The 13,917-nt window shown below is 37.4% G+C and overlaps 1 protein-coding gene and 1 pseudogene across 1 annotated transcript; one reads left to right on the top strand and one right to left on the bottom strand.

Annotated features, from left to right (window-relative positions):
• Positions 1-6,258: 6,258 nt before the first annotated feature.
• LOC145583644 (small nucleolar RNA R71) lies at positions 6,259-6,356 on the bottom strand (annotated as a pseudogene).
• A 1,659-nt stretch (positions 6,357-8,015) lies between these two features.
• Positions 8,016-8,918, top strand: LOC145581078 (uncharacterized). The gene is made up of 2 exons (XM_081638146.1): positions 8,016-8,423; positions 8,880-8,918. The coding sequence occupies exons 1-2, from the start codon at positions 8,016-8,018 to the stop codon at positions 8,916-8,918; spliced, it is 447 nt and encodes a 148-aa protein (XP_081494272.1).
• Positions 8,919-13,917: the final 4,999 nt, after the last annotated feature.

Genomic DNA, 13,917 nt, shown 5'->3' with positions numbered 1-13,917 from the left:
AATGTATGCCCATTACGAATTGCGAAATATTTAGGCCCAGACCCAGAAAAAGATTTTCATGCAACAACACAAAGCATTAGGGCCTACGAAAATTCAAGGAGATCGGTGTGTGGAACTGTTAAGCTACCAATTACCACAAGCCTAATACAAAAGATGGTTGAATTTCATGTCATGGACATTAAACCTACATTTAACCTTCTTCTTGGACGTCCTTGGATACATGAGCTTGGAGCAATACCATCTTCGCTCCATCAAATGATTAGGTTGAACTATCAAGGTCTTCTTATTACTATACATGCTTCTCCTCTCAAATTCACAATAAACGATCAATCTCTTCTAGAGATAAATCATGACAATGATGAAGAGGACATATGGGGATTTGCCACGAAGGCTATCTGCACACTAAGCTAGAAATGGATGAAAGCCTTGAAGAACCATTCGAGCTTGATCCATGTTCCACCTCAATAGTAAACAACATCTTATTTAAGAGTAGTTACTTTCCTGGAATGCCTTTGGGAATAGGAATGAAGAAACCTCTTTTACTTCCTGTCCCAAAGAAAAGTTTTTCCTTTAGATTGGGATATAAACCAACCAAAGAAGAACATAAGACTCATGATGCTAAGATTAAAGCACGTAAGAATGATAACAAAAAGGGATAATTTCCTTACTCCCATCCTACAATTATACTCTCAATGGACAATTCCCTAGGGAAGGGAAAATTACCCATGCTATAACTTTCCAGAACCATTAGTCCTAGAAGGTATCAAGAAGCCTAGATTCGAGATATTCCACGATTGCTACTTCTTGAATGATGACATAAAAATCGTTAAATCAAAACACCGAACCCCAGGGTGCTATGATAGGCAAGAATTTAACTTGCTATTTGGACTAGAGCGAAACCATGTTGCTGCAATAGCTAATAAAATTCCATCCAAGATGAAGCTTTCGATTCAACCTCATTGATCACCCTTTCCAATAAAACTTTTGAGCATGGATAGAGGAAGACTTTCAAGTGGATTTACCACAAAGGTGACAAGCTGGACATCACCATAGGCGAAGGGGAAATGTTCGAAGAATCTGACGGTGAGTCTAGTTTAGATTTTAAGGAAGCTGAAAATTTAGGCCTTGTGGCCATTAATGAGTCTTTATTTTCTAGTTCTAAGGACAAGGATCCCAAAAAGGATTCTTCTCTTGATGTACTTTCTTTGGATTTCAATAATATGAGCTCTATTTCCAAGTATATGCCTTCTCTCGAATCTTTTGAATGCTATAATAATCAATCTAACAAAGATGATAACATCAACAAACTGATTGAATTAATGAATTAACGAGAACAAAAAAATCCAGTGATCGAAGAAACTGAAACAGTCAACATAGGAACAAATGAAAACAGGAAAGAAGTCAAAATTGGCTTAACTTTAAATCTGGAAGAGCGATCGATCCTCATATTGACACTTAAAGAATTTGAAGATGTGTTTGCTTGGTCATACAAGGACATGCCTGGAATAGATAGGGAAATCGCGGAACATACCATCCCTTGAACCCTATATCTAAACCAGTAAAACAAAAACTTCGACGAATGAAACCTGACAACGCCCTGAAAATAAAAGAAGAGGTGCAAAAGCAATTGGACGCAGGTTTCATTCGCGTATGTAACTAACCAGAATGGGTAGCAAACATAGTCCCAGTCCCTAAAAAGGATGGACGAGTTCGCATGTGTGTTGACTTTAGGGACCTCAATAAAGCTAGTCCCAAAGATGATTTCCCTTTACCTCATATTGACATATTGGTAGATAATACTGCTGAACATGTGATGTTATCCTTCATGGATGGATACGCAGGTTACAACCAAATTCTAATGGCAAAAGAAGACGGAGAAAAGACATGCTTTATTACTCCTTGGGGTACTTATTGCTACACGGTCATGCCATTTGGTCTAAAAATGCAGAAGCTCCGTACCAAAGAACGACTAAGACTCTCTTGCACGATATGATGCATAAGGAAGTAGAAGTATATGTGGCTGATATGATTGTAAAATATAAAGATAGAGTGGGTCATATAAAAGCTTTATGCAAATTCTTTACTTAAATATAAGAATATAAAATGAGATTAAACCCACAAAAATGCGCTTTCGGGGTAACTTCCGGCAAGTTACATGGATACGTAGTAAGCATACGTGGCATTGAGATCGATTCTTCAAAAATAAAGGCAATTATTGACATGCTTCCCCCTCAAACGGAAAAATAAATTAGGGGGTTTCTAGGCAAACTACAATACATTAGTCGATTCATTAGTAAATTGACGATATGGCTGGCAATGGATCGGATACGGGTCAAATTATACTCCATCCGTATCCATTCGCCTATGCCCATCCATCACCTGAACCATCTGTCACCCGACCCAAACTCCATCCATATCCGATCCATCCATCATCCATGGATGAATCAAGTGGATCGGGTGATAAATGGGTGAAATTCAAGTTCTATTTGCAATCTAATTTTTTTTTTTTTAAAAAGATTCAGATTTGGAAAAGTAGTCCACTAATATCAACACCAATGAATTAAACAGTAGGCTATATTTGATTTTTTATTCTATCAATAGCTTCTAGATGTAGTAAATACTATATATATTTTTATTTATTTTAATATTTGTTTATATTTATTAAATGGCTAATAATATATATATGTGGATTGATGGGTGGATCGGGTGATGGATCGGGTGACGAGTTGGATGAAGGTCCACCCGAATCCGACCCGATCCGTCACCCGATCCATCCGTCATCCATTTATAATCCTCCTTTGATCGGGTTTTTATCCATATTTTCGGGTCGGGTGGATCGGTTATCTGCGGGTTTGGGTGAAATTGCCAGCTCTAATAGACGATGACTTGTGAGCCAAAATTACAGATATTGAAAAAAGAAGAAAAACATGAATGGGACGATCAATCCCAAGAGGCCTTTAAGAAAGTTAAAAACTATCTCAAAAGTCCACCAGTACCCAAATTACCTCTTAGACTCTATATCACTGTCATAGAGACTGCCACAGGGGCAATGCTTGCATAAGAGGTAGATAAAATAGAACGTGCAATATATTATATAAGTAAAAATTTCATTTAATATGAAACGAAATATAGCACTTTAGAAAAAACAAGCTTAGAGTTAGTGTGGGCAACCAAAAAATTACGACTTTATATGCTTCCCCACACCACTCATGTGATCTCTCAACACATTCCGATAAAGTATTTATTTGAAAAACCACCCATATAAGGAAGAATATCCAAGTGGTTGGTGATGTTGGCCGAATTTGAATTAAAATATATTCCTGAAAAATCGATAAAAGGAAAAGTAATATCCGATTTCCTAGTTCAACATCCTATTGACACAAGTCACGCAGAAACTACTCACCTTCCGGACGAGGAAATTCTCATGACACAAGATGACAAATGGGTAATGTACTTTGACGGCGCATCTAACCAAAAAGGGTGTGGCGTAGGAGTTTTACTCATAAGTCCAAAGGGAGCACATACTCCAATCTCTGCCAAACTGGACTTTGAGGCTACTAATAATGTCTCAGAATGTGAAATGTGCATTATTGGATTAGAAGCAGCAGCTAGCATAGGTGTGCAAATATTAGAGGTATATGGGGATTCCAGTTTAATAATAAATCATATACTCAAAATATGGAAAATAAAAAACTCCACAATGATATTATACCAAGCACACCTAGAGCAACTCATCAAGCACTTTGATTATATCGAGTTCAAGTATCTCCCAAGGGACGAAAATTAATTTGCCGATGCGCTAGCAAAATTAGCCTCAATGATCAACATTCCTGATCATGTAATTATGATGCCATTATGCATTAAAAGAAGAGATGAGTCGGCTTATTGCAATGCAATAGAGGAATTAAATAACATCGAAGGAGATAATCCTTGGTATGATCATATCCTCCAATATATTACTCATGGTAGGATGAGTGTCATTTATGGAACTGATTTAGCCTCTTTTAGGATGAGTTTTAGTTGCTTTTATAGCTCATTTTATCTCTTTATCTCTAGTTTTAACCTTTATTTCCTTAGTTTGTGCATTCTTAGTTGTTTTCTCGTTTTCTTGCATTTTCTGAGTTTATTTTGCCTTTTCTCTTTTATTTGTTTGCTTTTCATTGTTTATAGGAGATCGGTGGTCTCCATGGCTCTTTCTCGGGTTCTTGAAGCCTAAGATGCAAGCTTTTCACTCCCTTCATAGCTCAAAAGACAAGATGTGCAAGCTCTAAGTCTATAAGGCCGCATTCTCATGTTGCGCTAGCATCAAAAATGGCGTTGAACCCACCATGGGGATGTTTAGAGGCTGACACCCCCAATGTTCATCAAGTGGAGTGCACGGGATGAATCAATGGTCGCACTAGAAAAGTCCACTGCTCCCATGAAGCGAGCACGTAGTAGGAGTGCGCGGGCGCGCATGACAAGGGCGCGGGCGCACAAACCCTGCTCATATTGTGTACCCTCTTCTTTGCTGCTGCACAATTTGGGGAGAGGGCGCACCTGTATAGATTCTTCTTGTACGTCTAACTAAATCCTCCTTTGTTAGATTTACTATACATAGATTTTCTTCCTATTTTTAGGGAGAGAATGATTAGAATTGTATTAGAATTGAATAGAACTAGATTTTTAGAGAGAGAAGCTCAATTTGGGGAAAACTTAGCTCTTAGTAACTAGAGAGAGAAACTTGATGATTTGATGATTGCTACACTTGAGCTTCATTTTCTTTGATATTGATCAAAGTTTTGTAAGAATTTCCTTCACTTTAATTCAATTTTAGTGATTGATTTTTGATGCTTTATTGAATTTCTAGTTGATTGATTGATTGATTTGTTGTTGATAATTTGATTACAATGTTGATGATGAATTTGATGATTTGTTTAGTTTTGTTCTTCATTTCTACAATGTGTAGTGAGTAGATTCATTGCTAAGGATGTGGTGAAACATGTATGAATGATAGATCATTGTTAATTGGGGGATTTTGATTGATTTGATATTGTGATTAAATTGGTTGATAGAAATTGTGCATGCATTTGATTTGTTGAAGAGTAGCTAACCTTGATTCTCAAGCTAGATTGCATTGTAGTTTTCATTGATACGACACATTGAGTTGGAATCTACATTTATCGATTAAACTTGACTTGTGATGTTCCTATGATAGTCATTTGTAGAGACCCCTAGTTTGACGCCTAGGAAATAGCTTTTCAAGTGCTTTTGATTGCAATTACTATTTTCCCTCACATTATTCGATTGATCATTCTCATATCCAATTAGCATGTTTATCGTGAATGCATGTGCATCCTGATTCCCTAGTGTTTTTGATATTGATTTCCATATTCAAATTGTTGTGTTAATTTGTTTTTCCTAACCAAACCAGTTACTTAATCTTCAGGATAGCTTGACCTAAGACTATAACACTTACCTCCATTCCTTTGGGTTCAACCCTTGACTTACCTCTATACTTGTATTTAGGTTTGTTAAGTGTTTACAAATTTTTCTTGGCTATAGGAGGATTAGTTATATCAACGACCTAATCCATCCAGTTGTCAAAATGGCACCGTTGTTGGGGAATGGCATAGTTATTTGATTATAGTTGTTGAGTCTATTCCATAATATTTAAAAAAAACATAAATGGATTTTGCTTCTTTTAGGCAACAATGGTAGCCGTGCTACTAATATTTTCTTTTGAGATTTGCATGCATAGGGCACGAGATCGGACCTTAGTGCCACTTGATCCGAAAATCGAGAGGACCGTTACAAAGATTAGGGTTGCTAATCGTTCCTTAAGCTCTAGTCCCTCAAGAGAGGAAGAAAATCAAGAAGAAGAAGAACGAGAAAGCATGGGTGCTAATCCGAGAGTAGCATTAAAGAAGTTAGGAACTCCGAGAGCTTATAAGTTTGAAAGTGGAATTGCTCCTCCTACGACACTGGCAAATGACTTCGAGATTAGACCGGCGATGATTACATTGATAGAAAGGCATGAATTTAGTGGAGCCAAGCATGAGAGTCCCCTCAACCATCTCAAGGAATTTGAGAAGTATTGCAATACCATTAAGGTGAATGGGGTTACTCAAGAGTTCATCCGACTTAAACTTTTTCCTTTTTCTCTCATTGGGCGTGCTTTAGAGTGGTTGGACAAAGAGGTGAAACCAAACTCTTTGAGGACATGGGATGAAGTGACAAAAGAGTTTCTATCCATAAAAGAAGATGGTCGAAGCAAGGGCACTCATTCAAAGCTTCAAGCAAAAGGGGAATAAGAGCTTATATGAGGCATGGGAAATGTATAAGGAGTATCAAAGAGAGTGCCCACATCATGGGATTCCCACCTATCAAATCATCCAAATTTTCTGTTGAGGTCTAAGCCCTCAAGGAAAATCTTGTTTAGATGCCGGAGCCGGAGGTCCTATCATGAACAAGACGGAAGAGGAGGTGGTGGATATAATTGAGGATGTAGTGAGACACTACATGGATTGGCAAGAAGGTAAGAGAGAGTCGACAAGAAAAAGCGGTTCTACGGTGTATTCGATCGACCATCTCAATGCCATCAACAATTTATCCTCACAGATTTCGAACTTGGAAAAGGAGATGACCTCGATCAAAGCAAAGCTTGAGAGTGCTTCGTCACAAGCACCAATACTTCCCTCCCACAATAAGGGGAGAGGTACATCTTCTAACTCAACTCCTCTGTCTACTTCAGACAATATGCCAAATGGTTGTTTGTTTTGTGATAGTTGTGGATCGCATGATCATGATGCTTCCAATTGTCTACATGCTTTTGTTGATAATTGTGATGAGGTTGATAATAATGAGTGTGAACGAGTGAATTTTGTTTCAAATAAAAACAATGGGCAAAGATTTCATGGCCAAAGGAACAATGGGAATAGGAACTTTCACCAACAAGGGAACTTTGATTATTATAACCAAAATGGAGGTTATAGACACCAAGGAAATCAAAATTTCCGAGGCAACTATAACAATCAAGGCTATAATAATCAAAGTCAAGGTCCAGGGTATGGAAACCAAAACCAAAATCAAGGTTATGGTAACCATCACCAAAACTATGGCTAATATCAAGGTCGGGGTAATTATAGCAACTAAAATCGGGGAAATTTTCAAAACAACAATCAAAGGGGACCCCCACCCGGATTTGCTCCAAGAAGTCAAGGCAATGGTGACAATTCCTATGCCCAACCTTCATTTTCTAGAACTACTTTGGAAAAGATCAATGAGAACCAAAAAAAAAAAATTCTGAACACCTACATGTCGGCGAGTGATAAAAAGTTTAATGAGATGATGACACACAACAAAATGCTAGAGACACAAATCACTCAATTGGCAAACACCTTGAAGGAGAGTAGTAACCCTCCCTCTTTACCCCCTTCAAGGAGTTGATCCTAAGAAATTGGTGAATTCTATAACTACTAGGAGTGGTAAAGTTCTTGAAGAGAGTGTTTCTAGGAAGAATGAGGAGGGTGAGAAGGTGAGTGATTTGTGTAGGGAAAAATAGCATGATAATGTCAAATAAAGAGAGTCAAGATGCCAAAGAGGAAGTGAAAATCGAGTAAAAGTTACAAGAGGATGTGATCAAACCCAAACTTCCATACCCTCAAAAGTTCTTGAGGAATAAGATTGATGATCAATTTGGGAAATTTCTAGCTATGCTTAAGGAGATTCATCTTTTCATCCCTTTTATCGATGCTTTGACTCAAATTCCCAATTATTCAAAGTTTCTTAACGAGATGTTGAGTGGCAAAAGAGTGTGTAATGAAGTGGAATCGGTGGATGTTGAGGAGTGTTGTAGTGCGTTGATTCATAACGGTTTACCCCCTAAGATGAAAGATCCCGGAACTTTCTCTATCCTTTGCAAAATCAATTGCAATCTTTTTCAAAATGATCTTTGTGACCTTGGGGCTAGTGTTAGCATTATGCTTTACTCCGTTTTCAAGAGACTTAAGCTTTGAGAGCTCTTTCCAATCAACATGACACTTCAACTAGTGGATCGCTCCATCAAGTTTCCCAAGGGGAGAATTGAAGATGTACCCCTTAAGATAGGACATTTCACTATCCTTGTTGATTTCATTGTCCTAGAAATAGCGGAAGATGACAATATACCTATCATTCTAGGGAAACCTTTCTTAGCTACTTCGAGAGCTTTGATTGATGTGAGGGGTGGTCTTATAACATTGCATGTTGGTGATGATAAGTCGAGTTTTAAGCTTAAGTCTATACATGAATCTTTGTTATATGTGAAAGGCATTATGTTTGTGAATTCCCCTCGTTTGAATGATAATGTTTGTATGGTTGTATCTTCAACTAATGATGATTATGAAGTTTGTGATGATGATTTTAAAGAAGTTGAGAGCAAGCTTGGTAGACAAGATGTTAAGGTATTGTATAACCTTGATGATGAGGAATTAATCGAGAAACCTTCATGGTTCGAGCTCTACCCAAAGGAGGGTGAAGATGACTCCCAATGTGTTGATGGTGCAAAACCGTCCACTACGAGGAGTAAGAAGACAAAGAAGAAAAAGAGAGCTTCCATGAAGAAGAAAATGAAGTTGAAAGAAAACAAGCTTGAATCGGAGTTTATTAAGCAAGAAAATGCTTCTCAAAAGGAAGCGGAGTTGCCAAGGAGTGGCATGAATTTTGATCCCTATACCGCTTTGAACAAAGTGGTTTTCTTTGACCCTCCGTGATTTGGAGGAAGGGTCGAGTTTAGGACCTTTAATCAAGTGCTTCTTGGGAGGCAACCCGGAATTCTAACCTTTTCTTTTCATTTTATCTTCATTATTTTCTTTTATTTGCTTTCCTTTCTTTCACTTGTTTTGTGTTTGAATTTGTAGGTTGTATTCATGGGAATTGGATTCCTTGAGCGAGCATAAGCATAATGACACTAGTAGAAAATTGTTTTTGGGCACCGGTTCAAAACCGGCTTATCCCACCGGTTTTGAACCGGTGCCTATTTGAGGGATGCCAAATCCGATTATTTTTGCCACCGGTTCAAAACCAGTAGGGAAAGTGGGCATCGGTTAACCGGTGCCCATATTTTTTATTAGCAACGGTTAACCGGTGCCATTAATGTCCCAAAAATTTATTTTTTTTATGTTTTTGCTTTTTAGACTTGAATTTATGTCGAAACAATATCACCATCCCACACCATGACCCCCCACCACCAGCCCACACCAACACCTAAAGATGGGCAACGTGCCATGCCGCGGTGGTGGGCATGTCGTGCCGGCTCCACGGTAGGCCGTGCCAAAATTTGGCACACCCCAGCCCACGGCACGGCACGGCCCACGTGCCTGGAGGGAGGTGCCGTGCCAGGCCGCGGGCCAACCCGTTTTTTCCTTTTTTTTAATAATAAATGTAAATAAAAAAAATGATATATATATATATATTTTTTTTTTAGTACAACTTAATTTTATATAAATAATGTTATTAATTTATGTTTATGTTAATGTTAGTGTAATTTGTTTTGAACAACTTTATTTTAATTAAAGTTATATAAATTATTTATCTAATTATGTTTAAGTTTATATAAATAATTTTATTAATTTAGCAAAAAACAACAATGCATATAATAAAAAAAAAATACGAGTGCGATAAGCCGAAAACACAAAAAATTGAAGAATAACTTATTTTATTATATGTCGGTAGCCGGTACGTTTAATCGATAATGCAAATAAGTAATGATAATTAAAAATCGTACCATGATAATACAAAAACTGTACAATAGTGTATAATGTAAATACGTAATAATGTAATTATTATTGTTCGTCTTCGTCTTCTTCTGGTTCAAGTTCATCGGCCAATTGAATTGATTGGGAAATATGAGAACTAAAAGAAGTCGACGTTCCTTCATCGTCGTCGTTTTGTGCATAAGTACGATCTTGAGAACGAGTTTCGGCATCCAACCAATCCTTGAAGAAAACACACATTTCAAGTGTTTCGGGTTTTAGTCTTGTTCTTCTATCGTCTAAAACCCGTCCCGACGCACTAAAAACTCTTTCGGAGGCAACAGAGGAGACTTGGATAGCAAAAATATCACGAGCCATTGCTGACAAAATTGGATGTTTCATGGTTTGTGATTTCCACCAAATCAAGGATGTCGAGGCTGAACTTCTCTTCATCGTCCATGCCTTTCATGAAGTCATAATTTAGGTACATTTGCAACTCCAAAACATCGCTTTGTGTTCTCCTAGTTGGTGATGATTCCGTACCTGAAAACTTAGACATCATGTTGCAGCTTGTGTTAATAAACCTTTGGCCCGTTTACTTACGTTTTTGGATGTTTGAGAAAGGGCAAATCGAGACACGGTTCCATATTTAATTTCATAACTCTATACAAATAGAAAAACTCATTAGTCACCTTAGTTTTAAAAGTTTCAACATCATCTTCAAAATCTATGTTACTATAATAAATATCAATTAATAAAAAAGTGCCATCATACTTTTGCCTAGGATTTAAAATAGAAGCATAAATATAAATCATAGGAATATTAGTGCAATATTTACGCCATTTTTCCTCCATAGACGGAAGATATCTATGATAATCTTGTTGTGATCGGTGTTCGGCAAAAAGTTGTACAAGTAAACATGCATTGCTAAGAAAAGAATGGGAACAAGGATTATATACAGAAGAAAAACAATGTGTCATACTATATAGTAATTGTAAAAACTTCATATATTTTTCACAATTACCTCAATAATATTCTAGTAAAGCATTTTGTGGAAATTTTTGATTATAAAAATGTGTTAAAAGAACCTTGTAATCGATTTCCCTACTCAACATTTCATAGGTGGAGTTCCACCTAGTTGGACAATCTAGTGCTATTTTTATAGCCTTTACCCTTTGTTACCTGCAATAACCTTTCCATTCTTGATATCTCAAGTTAGAGCTATTAATAGCCACAATAGCATTCATAATTTTGTGATAAAATGGACCAATTGCTTGTGTTCCATCCTTCACACACAAGTTAAGAACATGACAAATACATCTAATATGAAGTGCATCTCCATCTAATACTAAATCGATCAATTGGGGTTTAACCAAATTAGCACTAAATGTCATAGAAGTTGCATTATCAAAAGTCATAGACATGATTTTATCCCTAAGACTATATGCATCAATAGCTTGCATTAAATGATGAGAAATGTTAAGACCGGTACGAGGGTACACAAGCATTTTAAAATGAATAATGCGTTTTTGTAACAACCATTCATTATCCAACTAATGACAAGTAACACATAAATAGTGAAGTCCGTAACCACTATCCCAAGCATCGGCAGTTAAAGAAACTCTACTAGGAAGATTACCCAATTTATTTTCTAATTTCAATTTATACTCTTGATAATTCTTCAAGGAAGAAGATCAAACGGTTTTTCGGGAGATTTTTTTGTGTTTAGGCTGTAGTACTCGGTTAATGTAGTTGTTAAAGGCATCATTTTCGGTGAAAATAAAAGGTTGTTCTGCATGTACTATCATTCTCCCAAGTTCATCCCTATCTCTCTCATAACTGTCAGTGAAGCCCTGTGGATGGAATTGAGAAATTTTGGGTTGGGTTGGATCATTAGATGGTTTACCAGATTTTTTTGCATGTCTAATAAGGTGTCCCGTCCCTCCCTTGGTTTCGGCCGAGAAAACTTTCATACAAGTCCGACACCGGGCTTTCCGTCCATCTTTACTTAATTGATAATGTGCCCAAACATCACTCTTTCAGTTGGTTTGAGCAAATTCCTGTTCGGTACACCACTCTAATATGTTTGGAATTTTGGTGTTTGGCATTTGGGTGTTTGGCATGTGGGTGGATTGTTCACTCAACCCAGAGGCTTGTGCTTGGCTACCTTGGTTACTAGGAATAGAAAATTCATGTTGTGATCCGTATAAATGAGGTGAGAATTGGGTTTGTTGAAATCCCAAACTAGGCATAGTCCAAGGAGCCATATCATCCATTTGCTCGTTATGGGAGAGAAAGGGCATGTTTTGGAAGGGCATGTTAGGGGAGGGAAAGGGCATGTTAGGGGGGGGGCATTGAAGTGTTTGGGTTTGGTGATTCCCTACATTTTGAATTGGCTTTTCTAGAGGAGGAGGAAGTGTTCGGGTTTGATGCCATGATTAATATTTAATAATAATGACAATAAGTCAATAACAGTAATAATAACAATAAAAATAATAATAACAATAACAATAATAATACAAATAAAAATAACAAATTAACAATAACAATAATAATAACAATTAACAACAATAATAATAACAATAACAATAAGAATTACAAAGTAGTTTTTATATAAATTAAGTTTTTAAAAATAATTATAATAATAGTAGATTACTTGGGTCAATGAGATCCCAGGTAGGAGAGGTTAGGAACGACGTTGTCCTGAGCCCAAGTCCCGCCTTAGACGGATTTCACTAACAATCTAAATTATCCACAATAAAAATAGAAAGTAGTTTTTATAAAATTAAGTTGTTCCAAGAAAACTATAATAACAATAACAACAATAATAATAATAATGATAATAATAATAATAACAATAATAACAATAATAATAATAATAATATTAATAATAATAATAATATTAATAATAAATTAAAATAAAGTTGAGTTAGATCTTACAATGACGCTTCAATTTCTTTCCCAAACTTATAATTTCCCGAATTTAAATATAAGAATTTTTTTTTTCTTTTTTTTTTTGGTAGTACACTAGTAGAATTTATAAGAGAGTAGGAAGTTTTTTTTTTCTTTGCACAAAAGAGAGTAAGTTTGTAGGAATTAGAGAATGAGAGAATTAGAGAATAAGTGAGGAGAGATGAGTTAATGAATTGTGAAAATTTTGGAGGAAAAAATGGGGTATTTATAGGGATTTTTGGGTAGGAAAATTGGCCAAAAACTAGTCGTTTAGAGCTGTTGGAAAACGGCTACTTTATAACGACTAGGCGCGGGGCGTGCTTGGCGGGCCTCGTGCCTTGCCGGGCTGTGCTGGCGTGCCGAACCACGAGCCGGCCACCGTGCCGAATCCCTAATTTCAGTTCACGGCACGGCCCACAGGTGGGCCGCCGTGCTGGAGTCGTGCAGGGCCTGTGCCACCTGTGTGCTGGCACGGCCTGTGCCCATCTTTACCAACACCCTTCACCACCAGCCCACCACCTTAACCCACCTTCACCCGAACCCACCCACCTTAACCTACCAGACCAACCAACTTAACCCACCTACCAATCCACCACCTTAATCCACCTACCTTCAACCCATCCATCAGACCTACCCCCTTAACTAGCCTAACCCTAACCCACCCAACTACCTCATACCTATCATCTAAACCCACCTATTCCGAACCCACCCACCTTAAACCACCCAACTAACCAAGATCTATCACCTAAACCCAACTAAATAAAACCCAAATCTACCACCCTACCCACCAAAAACTACCCACCACAACCGCCCAAAACCACAACCACCACCCAAAACCACAAACCCCCGAATTCCACCAAAAATCCCCGAATTCCACCAAAAACCCACAAACCCCAAAATTCCACCTAAACAACAACCACCACTAAAAACCACCACAAACCCCCGAATTCCACCAAAAATCTCAAAAAACAAAATAAAAGTAAGGAAAAAGAGAACTTACCTCGATTTCCACCAAAAACCCTCAAAATTTGCTCAAATTTGGGTTATAAAGGTTAAATTTGACCATGAAAAATGGTCGAATTTGACCTAAAAACCTTTGGTTTCATCACGAGGAGAGAGAAAGTGCGAAAAAAGGCGATTAGTGGTGGTCTTGGTGGTGTCATTTTTGCGGCGATGGGTAGCGGCGGTGGTGGTAGTGCCTTTGAGGGGAAAGAAGAGGAGATATAAGGTGGTCTTGGTGGTGGTGTTATTG

Source organism: Chenopodium album, chromosome 15 (assembly GCF_948465745.1).
Source record: "Chenopodium album chromosome 15, dcCheAlbu1.1, whole genome shotgun sequence".
NCBI lineage: Eukaryota > Viridiplantae > Streptophyta > Magnoliopsida > Caryophyllales > Amaranthaceae > Chenopodium > Chenopodium album.
The sequence above is the reverse complement of the archived record's forward strand: the minus strand, read 5'-3'. Positions and strand labels throughout refer to the sequence as shown.

Bases quoted from the DNA above. Each gene is read 5' to 3' on its own strand.
- LOC145581078 (XM_081638146.1), top strand. From the start codon at position 8,016: ATGACACTTCAACTAGTGGATCGCTCCATCAAGTTTCCCAAGGGGAGA. The intron at 8,424-8,879 runs GTATTGTATAAC...TTGAATTTGTAG, and splicing joins TTGGTAGACAAGATGTTAAG to GTTGTATTCATGGGAATTGG.